This window comes from Benincasa hispida, chromosome 11 (assembly GCF_027475165.1).
Source record: "Benincasa hispida cultivar pf3 chromosome 11, pf3_genome.v1.1, whole genome shotgun sequence".
Classification (NCBI taxonomy): Eukaryota; Viridiplantae; Streptophyta; class Magnoliopsida; order Cucurbitales; family Cucurbitaceae; genus Benincasa; species Benincasa hispida.
The window spans coordinates 64,337,959-64,363,532 of NC_143488.1; the positions used below are offsets into that span (position 1 = coordinate 64,337,959).

At 30.0% G+C, this 25,574-nt stretch overlaps 1 protein-coding gene and 1 pseudogene across 1 annotated transcript; one reads left to right on the top strand and one right to left on the bottom strand.

Annotated features, from left to right (window-relative positions):
* Nucleotides 1–960: 960 nt before the first annotated feature.
* LOC150032813 (uncharacterized) lies at nt 961–13,428 on the bottom strand (annotated as a pseudogene).
* LOC120089713 (uncharacterized) lies at nt 13,162–16,889 on the top strand. The gene is made up of 3 exons (XM_039047079.2): nt 13,162–14,131; nt 14,660–14,837; nt 16,166–16,889. Exons 1-3 carry the CDS (start codon nt 13,427–13,429, stop codon nt 16,669–16,671), a joined length of 1,389 nt encoding a protein of 462 aa, XP_038903007.1. The 5' UTR covers nt 13,162–13,426; the 3' UTR covers nt 16,672–16,889.
* Nucleotides 16,890–25,574: the final 8,685 nt, after the last annotated feature.

Here is a 25,574-nt window from a genome sequence, read left to right on the forward strand (position 1 = left end):
AGTTCATTTCCTTTTAAATGTACATAGAATATTTAAAGTTCTAAAATATAATAATAATAATAATAATAAAACCATTCACAAACCAAAAGTTCACACGATCAAAAGTATAATTTAATTTTCTTATTTTCAAAAGCATCCAATACAATTGTACTTATCATCCTATGTAGCTCTCGCTTGTGTCGCCACTTCATTCACCTAATAAAATACAAAAACATTATGATTTTTAACTCTAATAATTCATCAACTAATAAACCATATTAATAGTATTATTCACATAAAATACTTCAACTAAGTTGAAAAAAAAATTTGCTTATATATTTTGACTTTATCAACCAGCTAAGTAATAGTGGTGCCTAATGCATCATCAATGACAACCATGTCAGAAATAGGCCTCCATAAAATTGAATCATGCTTTCTTACTGTATCAACTCACACGCACACTGCATTTGGATCAGGAGGGATCTGATGAACCAATGTTTTTGGATCATTAGAAGACCATCTTTTAACAATTACTTCTCTAGAGCCAAACTAATCTAGAAGCATGCATTTATGGTGAGTATTTTAACACTCTTTCCCAATATAAAAAATGCAAAATATCAACTTATAGTAATTTTGAATACAATATAAATAAAAACATTAAATATAGTATGGAAGATAAATTTACCCGTGAAGAATGGGTAATTGGATTCGAAATATGTGTTGGAGTTGTTACATTAGTGGCATCAATAATTTTTTTTTCGTCCAACTTTACCTTATATATGTATAAAGAGACAACATTAATAATTAGAATTTTGAAACAATAACTTTAAATGACTAAAAAAGAGTTAATAATAACATTACCTTTTCCTTTAGTAAGGAAGATACTACCATCTTCAACCCAACCATATTGGACTCTAGTTGTACTTGTCTTCAAGAGATGCAATAATCTTGTCTTTTTGAGTTGATATGGATAACATTGACTTAGTCACCCCAAATCCTAATCCTTAAAACTGTACTAATTGCATCATTGACCACATTATTTGAATGAGAATTTGCTTCTTCATGACTACTATTTTGTTCAATATGCTCCTACAAAGTTAAAAAAGTCATAACGACATTATATAATATAACACAACCAAGAATCTTATTCCTAAAATGAGGAGAGGGAGACAAGAAGTCCAACATTGTGCATAAATTAAATTCAATGGAGCTAACAACCCTAAAGTCTGAATCCTATAATCAAAATAATTCAGAATACTCATTCAAATCATTAAGGGGCATAATGATAAAACTACGTTAAACGAGAAGTCCAAATTCACAACTTAAAGTCAATGGAGCTAATAACCAAGAGTCTCAAAATCCCATAATCAAAATAACATATTTCATACACACATAATAATGATTCATAAGCAACTTAAAGTCAATGGAGCTAATGGGTGGGGGAGTTTACATATCAAACTGTCGGTTACTTGTGAGTTAATCGGTTAACCATCTTTCTTTAAGTGTGCCTTTTCCAAACCATTACTCGTGTAATTGTAGTTAAAGAACAAGAACTATGCTTATACACATGGTTAAGCAATAACAAGTTAGAATATTATTTATCAAGTGAGTTAAATCCTAACAATATTATTATGAAGAATTATACCATATCCTCCACCAGTCGAGCATAACCTTTCCAACTACAAGTGTGAGGATTTTTTTTTTTTTTTTTTCATTTATAGGAATTTAATTTTTGCCAAAAAAATTATGTCCAACACAAAAGCCAACAAATAAAGTATGAAGTTTGAACTTTTTTCCAGATCTTAAACATTAAGTAATAAAAACATTATCATTTTACCCAACAAATATGTATCACATACCTTAAATATTGCACTTGTTTTTCCCTTGAAAAAGTCCATCCAATCATGTATTGAGGAAATATTATCTGGCTTAAGCTCAACCAACTCCTCATCAGCTGATGCATTTCAAATTTGACTCACCAAAGGGGACTTGCTTGCCCTCCACAACTCACCCATTTTTTGAAAGTAGTATTTTTCTGCTATGCTTGATCAGTGTTATATCGTGCCTAAAAAACAAAACATAAAAAGATGAAACTTAATCATAATAATAAAGTCATTTACATACTAAACCATACATAAAGCTTACATACCTTAATAAAATGCCATAAAACTTCCTTTTGCCTTGTTGAAACCTTCTTCCAATTATCCACATTTACTAAAATTACTTCTTTAACAAGTGAACTAAAAAAAATCCAACCCAATAGATGTTGCCCTAATAGGTTGTCCAAACCATTTGTAGCGTACATTTAATTTCAACTCTTGCTCATATTTTCATTTTTGTGCATCCTCTTGTTTTTTTGGGTTTCGATTGGTCTTTAGGATGTTCGACAACTTTTTCTACATCGTCTACAATAGTAGTTTGAACCTGTTCAGTGGTTGACAACCAGAGAAATGATGCTCTTGTACGAGCAATAAAAGAATCTAATGGATAATATTTGTAATTTGGTGAAAGATTTTTCTTTTTTTCACACTTAAGATGAACAGTTTTATTGTCATGTGGTAAGTGGGAAAGAGTAATGGTAGAAGAATCCCTATTCCTAGACTCAAAATTTCTATGAGTCTTACCGGCTTCTTTCCCTAAACTAAACTTTACATTCTCTAGTTCATTCATTATCTTTTGATTAACAACTTTTGTAGGATGGAGTAATAGTTGCTCATCTTCACTAGTTTCGTCATCACTCATTTGGGTCGTCGGATCACTGAATGATTTTTCAAATCTCCACGATGTTTTCTCCAAAGTACGATAAGATTGTTGTTGTTCAATTGTATATTGGGGTGCACTACAAGACCTTCTACATTTTCTGTTTGCTACAACTTTCCTTTTAAGCAAATTCTGAAACAACACAATGAAATAATATTATACATTAATCTTCTTTCGCTATACACAACCATAGAGGTAGATTATATATTACAAGCATGATTGGCCAACAATTATAACTACCATTGAGGTTAGAAAATGGGTTAAGACCATATGTAGAAAGACCAAATCTTATGTTACGTGAATCATTAGAAAAATCTGGTCACTTTGCATCAATTGACCCCCATGACACACAATTAACTAGATGATGCATTTTTCCATAATTACTTTTATGGTTTGCATGCCACCATAGTAGTTTAGACATGTCATGCAATTGAAACATTCTTTTCAGCCTTGGAATGAGTAGAAAGTATCTCATTTTTTTTTTTTTTTTGTATATCTTGCTTCATTTATTTGGTATGTCTATCTACCTTCCATCGAAAATTTGCACAAATTAGACAACTCTCCAAGTCTTTGTTCTCTTTCGTAAATAAACAACCATCATTTACACAAGCATGGATTTTTTCATATCCTAAATCAAATACTTTCATAAACTTCTTTACTTCATATGTAGATCTTAGGATGACATTTTTAAGCGGTAACATGCCATGTAAAAGATCTAAAAGACTTGTGAAGCTTATCGGTCAATCATTAGTAGCCTTAATGTTGTATAACGATACAATGGCAGGCATTTTTGTATACTTAGTACATTGTGGATACAATAAAGTATTTGCATCTACGACCTTTCTAGTGACATCGATGTTCACAAAAGGTTCCTCATTTTTCTTCTTCGTTTAGACTAAAATTATTACAAATGGTTCATCTTCAAACATTTACTATAATTCAACTTTATCTACTGTTGATGGTACTTTTTCACCATGATGGTACCAAATGTTATAAGTTGGATCCATGCCATTTATAACCAGATGCTTGTAAATGATATTAAAATGTATAAGTGACACTTTAACTCCCAAAACAATCTAAAATACCTATGTATCATTTTAACTTCCAAAACAACTATGAACGACCAAAAATGACCAAAGATTGTGTTGGGAATGTCCTAGAACTTGCAGTTCGTAAATTTTTTATTAAACATTCTATTTATCAATAAAATATTATTGAGTATCTTATTTCAATAAAGTTTTTTTTTTCATTCTATTAATCCAATAAACATAACTATGACTATAGTATGAATACTTTAATTTTATGTGGTGATATAAACAGGATCAAGTTAATAGTATATAACTTAAATGGTCTATAAGTATATAGATGAAATTAGGTATCTCATCCTGGTAGGTAGTACAAATAATGCGGTCCACAGATCATTCATATAGAGACATGTGAGTGGGGGCATCCTATCAATGAGTTTGCATATAGACTGGATCATGAAATAGTCATTTTTTTTTCTTTATAACGACCATTTACTATTAAAACTGACTATTTCAAATTAAAGTAACCTAGGATAACTCGAACTTAATCCTGAGCCAGCTATAAACTCCTGTTTATTCGAGATTATCCTTTGATCTGCATGGGTGAGGGTAGTCCAACAATATTGCTCAATAAGCCTTACATTTTGGGGATAAGACCGGATGGATAGCTGAGGATATAACTCTATAAGATGGAATTCACTCCTACCCATTTTAGGGTTAGCAGATGAGTTGTTCTCTTAAGTGCTGATTCCAGGTCTTGAACAACAGGGACCTGTCCTTCCCATGATGGAGAGGGACATGATTCATAAGTGGTATTATGAATTAAATTGTTCATTAAAGGGTTAGTGGGAACTTAAGGAACAAGATGTATTTATAGGGGTAAAACAGTAATTTTGACCCAACTATAATTACGAACGACCTGTGAAGGATCGATTTACTTATTATGGTTTACATGGACAGAAATATATCTACAGTGAGAAGAGTGCAACTATCGAACTATAGTGGTGTGTCTTGATAGTTAACGAATAGTAATTAATTCGTTAATAGTAATTAATTCGATTAAAGAGTTTAACGAATTAAGTACAGATCGTTGGAGTTCATGATCTATAGGTCAATTAGGTCCCTCTACTAGCTCATAAATTGGAATAACAAACTGAGTATTGAATTGGATGAATTCTAGAATTAGGATTATGAATTTGAAATGTTCAAATCCAATTATTAGGGTTTTCGATTGGTTGTATTTGATACAATTAAAAACATTTAATTTAGTTGAAATTAAATGAAATTGGAGAATCAATTTATATTTAAATTATGATTTAAATATGCAATTGAATCATATTGGTGGAATTGGTATTTTATTAATTTAATATTAAGATATTAAATTAATTTTCTATTAATTAAAAGGTTTAATTAAAATAAAATTAGTTTTATATAAATTAATTTTATAAAAAGAAAATTTAAATAAAATAGTTTTATTTAAAACTAAAATCAAATTTGGAAAATTTGATTTTAGAATCAAAATCCACTATCTCTTCAAAGTGAGAATTCACCATTTTCCATCAAATTCTTCAAGATAGAGTTGCTTTCCATGTAGCTTGATATTCCTGCATAATTTAGTGTATATATATACATGTTGCATGCAGAGAAATTTGGAGAGAATTTCTGGAATTCTAACCAAACTACTGGAAAATTGAAAACCCTCTCAAACCCATCAAAATCCCTCTCTAATTCAGCAAGATTTGAGTGTTTCCACCATATATTCTTTATTGAGCCTTGTAGAGAAGATCTTGGTGGTGGTCTTGTTGAAGTTTCAAGCTCAATCTTGAAGTGATTCTACTGAATTCATGGATTAAGTCTTCAAAGGTAAGTTTTGCTTCAAACCCTCTTTGAACTTCTTTCGAATAACATGTTTAAAACTCAAATTAAGAGTAGTTAGAATGCTTATTGATTCTGATTTATTTCGCTGCATGTTAGATTACTCCTTCAGATTGACTATAACCAAAATTTTCTTATACAAGCCCATGGTCCCTATCATGAAATAGAGGGACCTTATCTATAAAAAAAAAAGTTCCCTCATTGTGAAGCCCAAGTAGATGCAAATCATGGCAAAGGGGTTTAGACAAAACAAATTGGTGAGTTGTTTTCCATGTCAATATGCAGCTAATATTTCAATTGTTCATGTTAGGTGAAAATTTAAATTTCAAAATAAGAGGGAACCAACATTTGTTGAAGAATCCCACATTAGAAAATTTTGATTTGGAAGCTTTCTTGTACTCCAACCTTGGATTTTGGGTTTGGGCCCCAAGGGGTACCTATGTTTTGGATGGAGTGAGGAAATAGACCAATTAGGTTCGGAAGAAAAACTTGGTCCGCCGTGGCAGGTTTTTCTTTTTAGGCTGTTTTTATCCTGGGGACGACATGACAATATTCATGACCTATTTGCACACTTGGACAGAGCCGCGGAACGTCTTAAAGATTGCAAGCTCCGCGACTCAACCTATAACGAGCTTTTGTGTTGCAGGTTTTAATCTTTGCTCGATCGCTGTGACCTGACCGTTTGCTACTGTCCTATTTGTCGTCTGAAGGTCTTGCCGTTTCCAACCGTTCATATTAAATGAAGTATTCAAAATGAGATTTCTTCAAGCTAACAATGGTTTCGCTTACTTATTTGGATGTTCCTTTACAATTAAAAATACATTATTAATAGAAGAAAACAAATTGAAATGTCTCATATTTTGTATTCATCCATCTTGTCTTCTATACTGGACAAACTAAAATGAAAAGCCAAAAGAGAGGGAAACTACACAGAGAAAAATGTGGAAAGTGAAAAATAATAAGCAATTTATGGAATCAAATACAAAGGCAAATAGAAAACAACACAGAATCAAAATTTCAACTTTTTAATTACTTGCCTAAACGTTTCCTCCTAAATATTTGTATGATACCTAAACTCCTTTTTAGCTTAATTGTATGGATTACTCTACCAGAGCAGAAAATGAAGAGTTAGAGTAAAATAAAAGCCAACAATATTAGCACAAAAGAAAACTTTTGTAATGTTTAAGTTAAGAAGACATGGATACATATGCTAACTTTGCTAATGACAAACTTGATGGTTTTGTGCTTTGTTTTGTGAGTCTTCAAATGGCCAAATTAAAAGAATCTTGAGATCCCAAATCTTTAGTTGCATAATTATGTGCGATTTCAATTTAGTCAATGTGCGGGTAAGAACTGAAATTAAGAAAAATTAGAGAAAGAAACCTTAAGAGGAAGATGAAATTTCTGTTCTTTGAGAGAGAGAGAATTACAATTATGGAAAATGGTGGTGAAAATCGAGAAGAAGAATGGTATGAAGAGATACCTAATTTTAGACGATGGCAAACGATGATGAAGGAGATGCTTGTTAATGGCGGTTCGAGAAAAGACGAAGAAAATATTAATGTATTGAAAATAAACAAAGGAAAAAATTTAGATGCACTTACATACTATAATAAAGGTAAAATCGAGTTAAATTATATAAGAATTAAAGAAACTAAAGAGACCAACATAATGTCAACACATTGTAAATGTAATATGCCAATCTAAATCAAATAAACACACGGTAACTATTGCGTCAAAATCCAACTAAATATAAGATATCAATCATGATTCAATTCTTTCCAATGGTCTCTAATTAATATTTAATACTATGAAATGAGTTTTTTCCTCATGTCATCAGATTAGAGTAATTCAGATAGATTAAAAATTATGAAAAATGAGGACAAAAAAAAAAAAAACAAAAAAACAAAAAAACAAAAAAATTGCCAAGACAAGCCCACATGACCAGATAACTAATCTAAATCTATAAATCAAATGCTTTGCAACAAGATTGGCACCATTGAAACCATTGATCAAATTTCAAGTTGAGTCTCTTAAACTTCGAAATTTGTGTGAAATTAAACTTATATGTGAAAGACATATTAGGCAAGATCTAAATCAAAGTGGGGTATCACAAATTAATAATGTATGAAGATGTAACCAATAGTTGAAGCCATAAAAGTGCAAATCAGATAATGTATTTTCATAAAACAGGCCTCAGAAGCAAAAGTTTTCACATTTAGTAGTAAAAATAGAAAGACTACGGAACAAAAAGAAGAACGATAACAAAAGATTCAATAGGAGAAAAACTTAAATCATAAAAACCTTAAACTTGGTGTGTTCTAGTTTACTCTTCCTTAGAAACATTTTCACCACTCTTGTTATTGTCTTTGCGTATCTCCAGTTCCTAAGGACTTCGATTCCATCTAAACTCAAATTGACGAGACAAAGAAATCTAAAAATTTTGGGTTAAAAAGAAATCTAGAAATTTTGGGTGATAGAATTTCAGAGAAAACGTGGAGACACCATGAATGTGCAGTGATATTGGAGACGATCGGAGACATGGAAACGTGGTAGATATGGAGAAACAGAGAGAATCTAGATGAAGAAGATGAAACAGATGAACAACTTAAGAGAGAATAGTAGATATGGAGAGAGAATAAAAATGAAATCTGAGAGATTTTGTGTGAAGGCTTAACATAACGAGGAAAAACCTAAAAAAAAGCATTTCTTTGCAAGACTTTTGCGCGCTTTCATTTTGCATGGTTCCCTTTTATTTTTTATAGCGTGTTATAAGACATGCTACGGTCAGATGCTATTAAATGGTACATTTATTGTAGTGCATCCTAAAACACCGCTGAGATAACTCTAGGACCTAGAGCACCATCCAAGAAAGTACCCAATATCCATCTTACAGGTTGGATGGGTCAATTTGCGGGCATCTTACATAGACACCTGTGAGAAGCTCAGACCTTACTTTGAGTCGACTGACAGGGTCATTGAAATAGCACATGATAGAAGAAAATATACTCCTAAGTCGAGCTTAGAATGTTTAGCTCATAACAAGTAGTCAAATCTCGAGATCCAACATGAGAGTGAAGCCTAATCTTATGGGTGATTTTAGACTGAATGATATAATTGACATTTAGAATCGAACAGATCAAGAAGAAGTATGATACGAGCCAAAGTAGAAATTGAGGACCAAAATAGGCCAAGGAAGAGAGAGGTGGCTTAGGTCATGCCCAAGCCTGGCCTAAGCCATCGTGCTCGACCTTGACCAAGGCCAAGGCCGAGCTTTGTCAAATGCCTAATGATGCATGTCCTGACCCGAGATATGGCTCAAACAAGATGCTTGACCTTGATCGACCCTAGCCAAACATAAAATCGGGCTCGCCTCTTGGCCCGACAGGTCATCAAATTATTCTAAGGCGATTGTGAAACCCTAGGGAACAACCTAAGTCAACTTTCCTTGTAAATACACCCCATATGGTTCCACATGAGGTGACTTAGAAGTTCTGATTTTTTCTATATATCTAGTTTTCTTATTGACTTAGACATCAGAGCTCTTTTGCTTTATTTTGCAAGTCCTCTCTTCCGTAAATTATATTCACAATTGTTGTCACGTGGGGGCCAAGTATGTTTACCCTTAGTCAAAATTTGGCATCAACGAGTTTTTTTTTTTTTTTTTTGGTGTCTAATAGTCTATTAAATCTATTGAACATTTAATGATGCATGGATATTTTGAACTTCATAGATTTTTTAGACACAAAATTAAAAAGTTTATAATTTTATTAAATTAGACCCACAAAAGCAACCTCTAATTCAAATTAGTTTTTAAAATTATTTTTTTAAAAGATGATTAGTTTTCAATTGAGAAATTGATTTAATTGTTTAAAATAAAAATAAAAATAAAATGGTGATTTTAATTTTGGAGAACATTTATCGTTATGTTTATATACATATATTTTTTGGCTTTGTCCACTTCATTTAAAAAACTCAACCAACATAGAGTAAAAAATCATGTATATTAATTGTAAAAGGAAAACAAAGAACGGTTTGCATATTCCTTTGCTCTTTTTTTTTTTTTTTTTTTTTTTTTTTTTTTTTAAAAAAAAGGAAAAAAAGAAGAAAATCCTAATGAAAGGTTTTGATTTTTGAAACATTTATAAAGAGAGGATGGGTAGAAGAAGGAAGGGAAAAAAACAGGGAAAAAATTTATTTTTTTGTTAAAAAAAAAGCTAGTTGGATGAAATAAATGAGCATTGCATTCTTATGGAGGGGAGCATTGTATAAAAAATGGAAGTACAAGGTGGGACATAAAAATATATGCTAGAAATGTGTTTTTTCCTCAAAATATATAAAATATAAACAAAATTATATGATATATCATGTTTGTACAATAAGTCCAAATCCTATTTTAGTCAGATTTAATTCATTTATCTTAAAATTTTCCCAATATTTATCTTCTTAAGAAAGTTAATAATCATCCCCGTTTGTATATTTTACGGTTTATATATAGTTATAACTAATAATCACATTATTACTAAAAAAAAAAAATAACAAATAAAAAAATATCAAATTATTTATAGAAATAGTAAAACTTCTATTAATATTTATCACATAGTATTAATGATAGAATTCTATCGTTCTATCACTGATAGATACTGATAGACTTCTTTCAACCTCTATCAATATCTATAAAAAATATTAAATTTTGCTATTTTGTATAAACAATTTTTCTTATTTTTTTTATTTTTGAAAATTCTTTAAAAAAATCACATCAATAAGTTAACCATATAAGTATTTAAAATCATGTTATTCAATCACTTATACAATTGTGATAGCAAAATATCAACCATTGTTTTGAGTATTGAAACTAAAAGTGACTACTTTAACAGTTCAAAAACAAAAATCTAATTTACCCTAAAATTATAAGCTAAGATAGATATGTTAACGCTTTTCGTTTCTTAGACCTAATCATTATGACCCGTTGTCTTTTTTTTTTTACATCATATTTATACTTTTTAGTAATAGGACAAAATACATTCTTGGTTCTCAAATTTAAATTTAATTTTTATTTTGGACTCTTTTGATCCTTATAATTTGAATTTAATTTATTGCTATTTGGTTGATCTTGAAGTTTCAAAAGTGATATGTTTGATCTCGATATTTGAATTTGATTTATAATTAGTCTTTAATGTTTGAAATTGGTTTTGATTTAAACAAATCTAAATAAATATGGTGGATCGACAATTGACCTAATCTGAAATTAAGATGTAACAATTAACATATTCCTAACTAACTAAATATATAGATATATATATATATATATATTTGGTGTTTATCCTCACATAGTACACACAAATTTTAAGTTTTGAAAATTAAACATGTCATTTTTTAAATTTCAAAAATCAAAAGAAAGCTAATACAAACTATAGAGATTGCGATTAAATAACCAAATAAAAACTAAATTTCAGTCCCAATAAAAAAAATCTTACATAATAAAAAGGGCAGTTGCAACTTTAATAATAAAAAAATTGAAAATTGAGCGCGTGTCTTTAAGTTTTACTTTTTTGTAAATATGTCAAAAAACTTCTGTCTACAAATTTGATTGCTATCAGATTTCTATGTGATTGTTATCTGATTTTTATATGATTGTCATACCTGCAATTACAAAAAAGTTGAAGTCATGAATTTGGTTTCTTAAAATGAATTTGCCATACAATGTAATTTCCCTAATTAAAAAATAAACAAACAAACTCGCTATCCTCAACATATCAACTAATTTCACTAAATATTTCATTAATAACACCCAATGAGACCATTTTTTTTAAAAAAATGTTTTTTTATTATTTTATTTGTTCTTCCTCTCACCTTCACAAGTTAACAATGGAAGATGTAATTCGAGAGAGAGAAAGGAGAGAGAAAGCAATGAATTATAAATAATTAGTAAATATTATTATTATCTCACTTCTTCTCTGTGACCATACAATCTTTCTGAAAATTAACACTACTCTTCAATTTCCAGACAGTTAGCCCTTTTTTCTTTTTCTTTTTCTTTTTTTTTTTTCTGACATGTTATATATTAAGTTAACTACAGTTAATAAAACCAAATTGTTGGTTATTATTAAACTAATATACAGTTATGAATCATGTCTTTTTCTCACATTACATTTGTTTTCTTGTTAGATTTCCTCTCAAAGTGTTAGTTTAATGTTATTCCATTTTTTTAATCAATAATCCCATACATGTCATGTGGACAAAAAACCTTTAAATCTTACTATTGGAATTAATTTGTCTCTAATATCTAGCTCAAATATAAATTTAGTTTATAATTGCTTGTTATGGTTAATTTGAACTAAGAATTTTAAATCTTTATGTCTCTTATGATTCATTTTAATTTCAATTAAATGACTTTTTGCTTAACTTAGCAACTTAAATATTGAAATGAACAAATGATGATATGACATATAAATATGCCAAATAAATAAAACATTACTGAATAAAAGGCTTTTCTAATCTTATATAACTTGCTCTTTTGTTATGAACTATTTCTCATTTTTTAAATTGATATGTCATGTCAATTTATTTAAGATTAGTGTTACTTACAATGTATGCTGTAGCTAAAATCAAAGAATTTTTTAAATGATTTAGGTATTAGTTTCATCATGTTTTTAAGTTTTATCTATTTTAGCCTTTATATTTTTTAAATATTTAATTTGATTTTTCTTCCTCTTAAAAACGACTCTTTTGATTCTTCGTTTTTTAAAATCTTACTTCCAACCACACTCTCTATAACTTTCTTGAAATATAATAATAATTTCGCATTAAAGAATTTTCATGATGATGTACACATTTTATATTAAAATTTGTAAATATGAATCAAAATTGTAACTTTTTGAAAGTTTAGAGAATGAAAACAAATGTTTAAAAAGAATAAGGACTAAATTGAAAATACGAAGAACCCAAATGAATCAAAATTAAAAGTTCATGAACAAACGTATAATTTAAAGGTTAAATTACAAGTTTAGTTTTCAAGTTTTGTTATTTAGTCCTTAAAAACTTTTGATTCTTGTCTAATAAGTCATCAACAAATTTAACATCATTAAAAATTAATTATTCTAGTTAGTATAACTTAAAATTTTATGTCCAGTAAATTTGTGAATTTTAAAAAATTCGAAATCTCAATAACAAAGATCTATTTGATAACCATTTTACTTTTTTAGTTTTAGTTTTTTAATATTATATTTACTTTCTTACTTTTTTTTATAGTAGGTTTCATATTTTCTATCTAAACAATTGAATACATAGTCAAATTTCAAAAAATATAAACAATTTTTTTAATTTAAACTTAACTTAATTTTTTAAAATACTGGAGCAATCAAAGAGGAAAAGTAATCTTTATAAGTTTAATTTTGAATAAGAAAATACAAAAATGCAAATAGTTATTGAATAGAGTATAAATTTAAAATTTTAATAGTTTAGGGACAAAATTTTATACGGTTGAGATACTAATTATATTTTAATTACATATTAACCTCGATTTTGCTGCCTTGATTTTGAATCAGGGAAGTCCTTCTCTCCACATTCCCCTCTCTGTTTCTCTCTCTCTTTGTCACTCACACAGTTTCTTTTGCTCTGTTCTATTTGTGTCAACTTCCACACTTATCTTTTCTCCACTGAAAGTTGAAATTTCTTCAACTTGGGCTTTACTGAAAATCCATACCTTAAACCCAAAACAAGAATTCTCGATTTGATTCCCCCATTTTAGCTTTCGTTTTCTCTTTTGCAGAGCTACTGCCACTTCCATGGCTCAAAAGCACTTACACGAGCTTTTGAAAGAGGATCAAGAGCCCTTTCTTCTCACCAATTTTATTGCCGACAGACGCTCCCTTCTCAAACGCCCTTCTCTCAAATCCCATTTCCATCTCAATAACCCAAAACCCATTTCCCATTCCTCTGATTTTCCGGCTAAATTTTGCAGGAGCGCTTGTTTTTTCTCTTTTAATCACTCCCCTGATCTCATTAACTCATCCCCGCTCTTTGGGTTTCAGTCTCCGGTTAAAACCCCTTGTCGAAACCCCAATCCCATTTTCCTTCATGTTCCGGCTAGAACGGCTGGACTTCTTTTGGAAGCTGCTCTGAGGATTCAGAAACAGTCAACGGTTGCGAGATCCAAATCCCTTGGGAAATCGAATGGGTTGGGAGTTTTGGGTTCTTTTCTTAAGCGTTTGACTCATCGGGGCCGTGCTCGGAAGCGAGAGATCGACGGAGATGGTCGGAAAAATGACCCCCGCGATGGCCCGCCATTGCCGGCGAAAATGGCGATTGAGGAGAACGAGAACGAGAACGACTCTGTTTCTCGGCTAAGTAATGTAACAGGCTTTGATTTCTGTGACAGTAATTTATGCGATAGCCCTTTTCGATTTGTGCTTCAATCGAGCCCTTCCCCCGGTCACCAGACGCCGGAGCTCGCTTCGCCAGCGTCTTCTCCGGCTCGTCTAGACCATCAGGTTTTACTTATTTTTATTACTGTTTTTGGGTTTCATCTTTCAACGTCTTGGCGTAGAAATTGCATTTTTATTAACTGGGTTTCACCGGCAAAAACCAACTGTCGGCAGTGTTATGTAAATTCTCTGAATTTACCGCCGGAATGTTGCCGTTTCAGGCGTCAAAACACGTCAACCCCACCAAAAGGACTCTGAATTTTGACGAACAAACTGATAAATCTCTCATTTTCAATTCCACGCTTTCCTTTTTCCCGGAAAATTATGACCCTCCAAGAAAAAGACAAACCCCCTTTTGTATTTTCCTTTGTATTCCGACCCTCTTCTTACAATTAAAAATTTTCTCTTTTGGCCTTGACTTCATTATAATAATTAGTAGAAGAGAAAAAAAAGGGGGAAAAAAACCCCAGTAAAGTGAAGATGTGTAAATCAACAACTTTATAAAACCAACTAAATTAAAGATCCCATTTCACATTCATTTTCTTTTGTTAGTTTGTGAACTTTTCTTTGCCTTGTTTCCACACAAATTTACAGGCCAATGATGTAGAGGGCTTGAAAAAATTGCCGGTCGAGGATGAGGAGGAAGAGAAAGAACAGAGCAGTCCCGTGTCGGTATTGGATCCTCCGTTCGAGGACGATGATGAAGGACATTACGAGGATGGTGAAGATGAGGATGATTACAATTTGGAACGTAGCTTCGCCATTGTACAACGTATGTAAGCATGATTCAACCCAACTGCTAATCTTCTAAAGGAAACATATTAATTTTGTTTTTCTGTATCAATTCGAGTTTGTTGTGCGGTCGTTATCGATGGCATTTGCATTTAGGTACTGTCTAACTTTATATTTGTTACTGATACAAATGTATGTATGTTACACTCTATAGAAATAGTTAATAGAGCTTCACAACTCATAAGCTTATTGCTGTGCTAAGATATAAACAATTGTATCTTTGGTGGGTTCCATTGGGAAGATTTGAATTATCAGAGGGGTAGAGGTGAAACCAAGACAAACTTTTGAATTTAGGTAAATCTGTACTAGAATAAAGGGAAAGAGGGGGAAAATGTTTGACGATGACATCACGAGAAATTTCAGCACAAAGGTATTGTTGAGAACTCGTTTTCGGTCTGGATGGCCTCTTCTGTTGGAGAAATGTTTTGGAAGTCTGGCCCTTTTCTTTATCTTGTTCTTCAAAACTTCAAATCTGTCCCACATTTTGCTGTAAGAGAGGTGCTATAATTGTGGGAGTCCTCTTCAATTTATTAGACTGTTCAATCATTGAACCAATTTATTCATTGTCTTCAAATGCCATCATCCCTGTCTGTACTTCAGAACAAGGTCCCCCCTCTCCCGCCCTGCTCGTCCGATTTTCATTTTTACTGTTTGAGTATTCAATAGGCATTTTGAAGCATATCAGTGACTATTCTGTGATTCTGTGAGTGCATGTTAATGAGTTGTTTTAGTCACTAGGCATATGCATTTCATCAGTAAAAGTTGACTTTGTTGCATTGTCTACTAATTATCTTGTACTTCTTAGCTATGAAATAGCTAAACTGTCTAGTTCATCCTTTTTCATTTGACATATGATTGCATTTGAGCTTGAGATTCCAAATGATACTCTTTGCATTGCCACTTCTTCATTCTCTTTCTGAATTTACTGCTCTGCTCTTTACTGGAGATGAAACACTTGGTGGAATTTCAAAGTTTGAAGACCGAAAAGATGTCTGTCTGTCTGCAATTAAAAGGACTTTGACAATAATAATAACCACATAAAATTTTCTACCTCGTTAGTACATTTCAGTTGCTTGAACTTGGTCGAAAATTTTCCATGAATTATCGTAATAGTCGTGGCCCTACTTGTTTTTTGTACAGTCAAAATGGCATAAATGTCGAATTTTCGATCAAGATTTCAAATTTTCTTTTCACCTTCCAGGATTTAAACTTCCACTGTACTTGAAGTTGAAGTAAAAAAGGCATATTTTCATGATGAATTTAAATTTAATTCTGATCTGTTTGTGTCATATTTGTCATTCTTTTCAGAGGCGAAACATCAGCTACTGAAAAAACTTCGACGATTCGAGAGGCTAGCAGAACTAGACCCAGTAGAACTTGAGACATTTTTATTAAAAGACGAGGACGAGGACGAAGACGAGGATGACGATGACATTGATCATCTCAAGGAAGAAGAAGACTACAAAAAGGACATCAAAGAACACGACATAGAGGCCAATGACAGTTCAAGGTTCCAAATTCCTCACCGACCCGCCAGAGATATGACGACACTTGTCTGCAATCTCGTTACTGAGGAAGAGAGAGACTTAGTTGTGATCGAGAAGAGAGAAGAGATGATGAAGGGAATGTACGTGAGATCAGATTTGTGGAAACGAGTGGACTCGAACGCTATCAACGTGATGGTGGGGCAAGACTTGAAAGAAGAGGTTGATGGGTGGAAGAGAAATAAGGAGCAGAGAAGAGAAATAGCCATAGAAATAGAGGTTGCAATCTTCAGCTTGCTGGTGGAGGAAATGCAACCTGAACTACATTAACTGCAATTGAGTGAGTCCACAAAAACAATATTTTAAGTTTCCACAAAAATAATCTCTAGATTTTTAATTACTTTTAGGAATATATAATCTGACTTTAAGAGCATAGGTTTAAGTTTAACACCTCTTAAGTAGAAAGATTAGGATGAAAGGGACATCACTATGATTTGTAAATTCATTATCCCTCCATATATTATCATCTTCAATTTTAATTTTTGAAATGCCCATTTCCCCCCTTCTTCTCCTCCATATTATATAAAATGAAGTCCATTTTTGTGCTTTGGAAAACATAATTTGAAAAGGACATGTCAGTTAAAAAGTGAAGAGATGGTTAATGGCAGCTCCTGCTTGTCGATTTTGTTAGCAGGTTTTCCTTACTTTGATGCCATTCTAATTCTGACAAAAAGTTAGTGTATGCCATTCAATGCAGCTCCATCAAGTAGTGTGAATGAATGGCATTCATGTCTTTTTCAAAAAAGAAACAATAATAATATGAAAAAAAAAAGTAATATTAGAGTTTTGAAAATTTACGTTCGGTGGGAGACAACGATTATAATTCTACGAAACGACTGATTAACCTTTTGTTGTTTATTGACTTTGTGTTTGAGGATGTTCTTGTTGCATGTAAAGAAAATTTAAGTACTTCTCAAACTCCATTGATTGATGGTAGTCAATTCTTGTTTTGAGTACAACAATTGTAGGAATGATCGAATCTTTAGAGTGGAAGGTCATGTCAATTATCGTTTAACTAAGTTAACTTTAGTATTTTTAAAGATCATGTCAACCATAACTGTAAGATGAATTGATTTGTTGTTTAAGGAAATACTATGACAGTAGTAATGTAGTGTAACATTTGTGTTTCCTTTTTTGTAAGAGTGGTGTTACGGTTAATGCTATTCAGTTTTCATGTTGCTTTACTAAAAAAGGACAGAGATATTTGCCTTATTGGAAGAAGATATGGGAATTGAGATAATGCCTTTAATTGCTTTAATGATATATTGATTTAGGTAAGAATAGAGAGTGTTTGGGATTATTATTTTATTATATATTTATTTTGTATATAAGGAAAGAGCCTTTGAAATAAAATCACTTTTTCTTAATTTAGAAAATTTAGTTTCAAAAAAAAAAAAAAAAATCTACTTGTCTGATAATATATAAAAATAAAATTGATTTGAAACATGTTTTTATGTTTTGAAAAAACACTTGGAGAAATGATGATTCGTAAAGTAACTAATAAGGGTTGAACTGAAAATTAACTTCAAAATATGTGGTAATAAAAAAAATTATAATTAGGAAAATCACTCCTTCAAAAGAAAAAAAAGGTAAAGTAAAATCGCTTTTGAATAATATAAAAAGCTTGCACACAAAGACGAAGAAAAAAAAAAGAAAAAAAAAAGAAAAGGAAAAAAGAAAAAAAAAAGAAAAGGAAAAAAGAAAAAAAGATAGAGAATAGTGCTTAGCTACCATATCAGGATTGAAGTTTATTAATTTTACAAAATTTTTTATATATATTAAAAATTTATAAATTAGGGACCGCTTGTTTCGTGGGAATCCAAAATTCCTATGGAATGACATCTAGATTACCACATTTATTTTGTTATAATGTAAAATGGCTTGGCATATAAAAATTCCCGGACATCCTAAGATATCCTTATGGAAGGCATCTCGGGAATTTTGGATGCCCCTAAAATATGGAATTTTAAGATTTCTGTGATGAGGGCATCATCTTTTTATTTTTTTTCTTCATATATTTATATATATAACTCTTCTTTATTTTCATTTCATAATTAAAATATTTTTTAGAATGAAATTCAAATTCAATTTTAAATTAAAGTTTATTTTATAGAAAATCTTAAATTAATATATATTATTTTGTTGAGAAGAAAAACAAAAAATAATAAAACTATATTAATTTAAAAGAAATTGAAATTAATAAACACAAATATGTTATATAGGTTTACATTATATTAATTAAGTTAGTGAAGGATCAAAATGACATTTTTGGAACATGATGTGAATAAGACATTCTTAAGTAGAAATCATACAAAACATACACAATTATCTTAGAATATTCTTAAATATCTTCAAAAATATTCCTATAAAACAACATGGTTATTTAAGAATGTTGGACATATGTAATTCCAGATATCTATAATTTTGGGCATAAGATTTCGGTTATCTACATTCCAAGAAAACAAACAACCCCTTAAAGCTAAATTACAAGGTTAGTTCTAAACTTTCAACTTTGATTCTATTTAGTCTCTAAACTTTAAAAATAGCAAATAAGCCTATAAAACATTTATGAATTTTAAAATTATTTAATAGGTCCTTAAATTTTCAATCTTGTGTCAATAAATATCTATATTTTCAATTTCATGTCTAATAAGTTATTGATCTATTCAACAATTTTTAAAATTATTGGATGTAATGGACATAAAATTAAAAGTTTAAGATCTCATTGGACAACAAATTCAATTCATATATATGAGATAAGTTAATTTTATTTTACTTTTTTTAACATGTTAACAATTAATGGACATAAAATCGAGAGTTTAGTGACTTATTAGACACCTTTAAAGTTTGTAGATCTATTAAACACACAATTAAAAGTTTTAGGTTATATTACATTTTTTTTTTTAAATCCATTGGCTTGACTAAAAATATATAAAAATATATAAATATACTATGGATATAAATAGAAAGAAAACTCATCACCATCTTCTTTTAAAATCAAGTTATTCTTGGAAAGACTTCAACTTCTTTTTTTCATTATCAAGTTTCTTCTTCTTCTTTTTTTTTTTTTAGAGATAGTTACAAATATATCAATCAAATCTAGAGTATTAGGAATGTAACACAATTAAAAGAATTTACATATATAACAAAATTAAATATAACTCTTGGAATTTATTAATGATAGACTATATCGCTAAAGAAGTCTATCATCGATAAAGTCTATTACTTATAGGAGTCTATCACTAATAAATTTTGTTATATTTATAATTTTTTTAAAATATTTCTATACACTTAATTATTAGTCCTAAAGTTGCCATCCATTGCATTTTTTTTTAAGCTGTATTCACAATTTCTCTACCATGAAAGCCCAAGAACTTGAATTTATTGGGCCTTTTCAACATTAGCCATAGGTTCCATTTGTTTCAGTCCACATTCTTTCAGACTTCAGACTCCTAGTTCTTTTGGTATTTCTTTCTTTTCATTGCACAAACATTTATCTTGGTTTTGCTAATCTACCTCTCCAAAATATTCTTGTAATTAATTCTACCCAAGTTTTGTAAACAAACTTTTAATTAAAAAAATATATATTTTTCTTTTTTCTAATTTGGGCATAAATAGTTTTTGGTTAAATTATCAATTTCATCCCAATTATTTGAGATTGTATCAATTTGATCTCCATAAATTTGAAAGTTTTAATTAATCCTACTTAAAAATCCAATTATTCTCAATTGTTCTTCACTCATTCCCAGCTAAATAGAAAAAATTAAGCCATTAGTAATTTATAATGACCGTATAAAAATGCTGCATATTTATTATTTAATTTGACAACACCACAAAATGACTGGTAGAATTTAAGTAAATTATGAGAATTAAATTGAAACTAACCTGATAGAGTTTAGAAATTTAATAGGGCTTTTTTTTTTTTTTTTTTAAAAAAAAATTTTAACATGATAAATTTTTAATATATATATATATATATATTGTTTGTTGTGAACACCAAAAATAAAAACACGGGAAATAAAGGATTTTTTTTGAAAAGACGTGTCGACATGTCAAATTACCACAATGTCCCTCTACCCAAGAAGTTTATGGTTGAAAAACTTTGAAGTGTCACCATTTTTTTTTTCCAAACACCAATTATTGGTTTTGGTTATATATAATTATTTTATACACATGAATCAGGTAAAGGTTCTCTTTTGTTTTTCTTTTTTGGGTTTTAAAACCAATTTAGTTCCGGTGATTACAAATATAACAATTCGATCCACAAAATTTTGATATAGCTCTCTGAATCTATTAATGATAGACTATATCATCGATAGAAGTCTATTAACAATGGAGTCTATTATTGATAGATTTTGCTATATAATTTGTAATTCTTTAAGAACATTGCTATACATTTAATTATTATTCCTAGAAGTGCCATCCATTACAAATATCTTTCATAAAATTGCTTCTATTCTTCGTTATAATTCATTATCAAATTAAATACCCAATAACTTTATGATATAATTAACATATACACAATAAGGCAAGATCATAGGTAGGGATAAGGGCTTCTTCTACTTTACAATCGAAGAAACCTTAAAATAATGAGCTCTACAAATTCCAACAATACTAAAATTGAAGTGTGTAAAGACAATTGAATAAAAACAACTTGAAGTTATTGAGTCCAACTTGGTAAATTAATTTTTTAAAATAATAGTCCCCACATTTTCAATTGAGTGTCAATTTCACATTTTTTTTTTTATTAATATTTTATATGAGATGTCAATTATTTCACACTCGCGACATAATTCTTCGTAAAGGAAACCATGTTTATATTATGGGTCACGTGAGAATTCATTTAAATATTAACACAAAAACTATATCTTTAATTATGTTAGTGATTATTTCCCTAGATTCCCGGTTCTCAATTATACTTTTTGTACCATCGTCACATAAGAAATTTTGTATAGGTTTTGTAATTTTGTAAGATTATCAACTTCTAAATTCGAATAAAAATTCACACAAACATAGTAATTTAGAGTGGTAAATTATGAAAGAAATGACTAAAATAAATATAATTCTACCGATATATAGTATGTATTAAGGATCTAGAGGTTTGTGAATATCACACCTATATACTGTACTTAAAAAAAGAAATTGAAGGGAGCTCAAATAATAAAATAAAAGTACTTTCGTTCTTATATAGTCATTAGTGCTTGATCTCAAAATACACTTAGATGCCATAAAAATATGATCATTTAAAAAAAAAAAAAAAATTCTTCTTAAAGTTCATTGTAAATGGATGTACTTGAGACTCTAAAATTTTAAATCAATATATTGGAAAAGACATTACATTTCGGATATGTTCCTGCAGTAACAATATTGAGAGAAATATTTTAAAAGTATTTTGTGCTCTTCTCGTGGCTGAATGAAATAACAAGTTATTGCTTAAAAAAATCATGAATCTCGATCAACTGGAACAACACTAATCCCTAAAGTGAATGTTGTGAATTTTAATAATCGTGGATGAAAAATCATGAATCTCGACCAACTGGAACAACACCATTCTCTGAAGTGAATGCTGTAAATTTTAGTAATCTAGTCAAGATCGTGGTCATGGTCGAGGTTGTGATTGTGGTAAAGGAAAAAATAATAATTATTTTTGTGGGTTGTTCTAATCATTGAAATTTCAAAAAAACCACACGAAATGATGATTATAAATGAAAAGCTACACAAGATAATACTTCATAAAAATAGAAAATGTGGAAGCTAATTTTGCATACCAGGATAATGATATATTTGATCCATCTCATATGACAAGTTTGGATGTGGCGGACTTCTTCGAATCTCTTGAAGAGAAAATTAGCACCAATGATTGTATGGCAAGGATTTCTTTTGATTTTAAGAATATTTAGTATTAATGTTGTCTGTTTCCCCCCTTATTTTCATTTTTTTTCTTTCTTACTTACTGTTAACTTTTGTGTATTTCAAGTTTTGTTGTTGTTGTTTTTTTTTTTTTTTTTTTTTTTAATATTGTAATTATTTTCTTTAATAAAGAAGCATGAACAATTTTCGTATGTTGAGTAACTAAAAAATGAGTAAAGAAGATCTATATCTGGCAGATAGTGTAACTATACATACAATACTTATAAGTAAAAAATATTTTTCCAAACTGACAGTGCTAGAAGAAAAAATAAATACAATATCAGGTTCTGCAAACCTAATTGAAGGGTTTAAAAAAGTAAATATTATTTTTCCTAGAGGAACAAAATTTACAATTAATAATGCATTATTCTATAATCAATTAAAGAGAAATTTACTTGGTTTTAAATATATACATTGCAATGATTATCATATTGAGACCGATAGAAAGAAATATGAAGTATCTTTATATCATATTTACTGTCTCATATGAAAAACATATACTAGAAGAGTTGTCTGCTTTATCTTTTGGAATTAAATTATTATACTCATATACGAGTAATTGAAACATATGCAATAATGAACTTGGAGTTCATGAATCCATACATATTTACAATTTAGCATGACAAATTAGGTCATCCAAAGTCTATAGTGATGAGAAGAATTATTGAGAATTCAAATGGACACTCATTGAAGAGCCATAAGATTCTTCAATCTAATGAATTATCATGTGATGCTTACTCTCAAGGAAAATTGATAATTAGACCATCACAAGCTAAAATAGAAATTGAATGACCTGCATTTTTAGAACGAATTCATGGTGATATATGTGGATCTATTAACCTACCAAGTGGATCATTTAGATATTTTATAGTATTAATAGACACATCCAATAGATGCTCACACGTGTATTTATTATTAGGTCGAAATCTTGCATTTGCAAGATTACTTGCTCAAATAATTACGTTAAGAGCACAATTTTCTGATTATACAATTAAGAACATTTTTCTTGATAATGCTGGTGAATTTACATCCCAAGCTTTTGATAATTATTGTTTGTCAATTGGGATAAGTGTCGAATATCCTGTATCTCATGTTCATACACAAAATAGTTTAGTAGAATCATTCATAAAACGTTTTTAATTAATCGCTAGACTATTGCTTATGAGAGCTAAGTTTCCTACATCTTTATGGTGACATACTATTTTAAATACAACATCACTTGTATGTATTTAGGCCAGTAGCTTATCATAAGTACTTGCCATTACAATTAGCTAATAGTCATGAACATATATTTTCCATCTGAGAATTTTTTGATGTGCAATATATGTTCCAATTCCTCCACCACAACATACAAGATGGGTCCTCAAAGCTAGTTAGGAATATATGTTGGATGTGATTCCTCATCAATTATTAAATGTCTTGAACCCTTGATGGATGATGTATTTACTGCACGATTTGTTGATTGTCATTTTAATGAGACAAATTTTCTAACATTAGGGGGAGGAATTAAGAAGCTGGAAAACGAAATTACATGGATTGCATCGTTATTGTCTCATTTAGATACCCGTACAGATCAATGTGAACTTGAAGTTAAGAAGATAATTCATTTTCATATAGCAAATCAATTATCAGATGCATTTATAGATGCAAAGAAAGTAACTAAATCACACATACTAGCTATAAATGTTTCGGCGAAAATTGATATATCCCAACATAGCAAGTTGTCACTAATGAGTTTGGAAAATACTATAAACGTGGTAGACCTGGGTTCCAAAGATAAAAATCCTCGAAAAATAAAAATAATTAATAGTTAGGAAGACTTGGTTGGAGATGTAAATACCCATGAAGAAATTCATGACATGACTAGTGAGGAAGATGAAATACGTAAAATAATAATGATATTTCAATAAACTATGTCATGATAGGAAGAGGATGGAATCAAACTAATTTAGTTATTGACAATATTTTTACGTATAATGTTGTTATTGGTATTATATCTGAAAATGAGGATTCAGAATAAATTCTATTGAAGAATGTCAACATAGAAAAGATTGGCTTCAGTGAAAATAAGTAATCAAGGAAAAATTAAACTCACTTTCAAAACATAAAGTTTTTGAACCAATAGTCTGAACAACGAAAGGTGTTAAATATGTGGGATACAAATGGGTATTTGTGAGGGAAAGATATGAAGCTAATGAGGTCACAAGATATAAAGCAAGACTAGTTGCATAAAGTTTTTTACAAAGACCTGGTATTGATGATTAACGTATTCTCCGGTGCTGGATGCAATTACATTAGATATTTAATTCGTCTGACTGTGTATGAAAATCTGGACATGCATCTTATGGATGTAGTCACAACATATTTATATGGATATCTTGGTAATGATATTTATATGAGAATCCCAAAAGGATTTAAGGTACCTGAATCATATAAATCAAATTCCTAGGAATTGTATTCAATAAAGTTACAAAAATCACTATATGGATTAAAACAATTAGGACGGATGTGGTACAATTGCCTGAGTGGATATTTCTTGAAAGAATGACATCAAAATAATCCAATATATCTGTGTGTTTTTATAAAGAAATCATTGTCAGGATTTGCTATTATTGCTGTATATGTTGATGATTTAAATGAATGAAACTCCTGAAGAGCTTTCAAAGGCAATAGAATATCTTAAGAAAAAAATTTGAGATGAAAGATCTCGAAAAAAAACAAATTTTTCCTTGGCTTGAAAATTAAGCATTTAGCAAATTGGATATTTGTTCATCAATCAACTTATACAGGAAAAGTTTTGAAAATGTCATATATGGACAAAACACATCCACTAAATATTCCAATGAAAGTCCGCTCATTGGATATAAAGAAAGATATATTTCTGTTGCGATTGGTGTCCTAATTCTCTCAGAGTCTCATAGTTTGTAAGCTTTGTACACATTGTTATTAATAAAATAAGAGTTATTTTATTTGCATTTACTCATATCCAATAAACAAAGATCCGTAGTTATTGTAAGCATGTATATGAGATATACAAGTGAATCATGCCTTAAGTAAAAACCTAAAAGGTCTGTAGTATATGGATTAAGGAGGGATACCTTATCCTGGTGACACTGCGGATACGACCTACTTTGTAGAGGTTTACAAGTATTGTAAACTACTACAGATGGTCTGATCCTGACCATTCATGTGGAGACATGCGAGCGAGGGTGTCCTATATAAAGAGTTTGTATAAGATCGGACCACGAGATGACTAGTCTCTT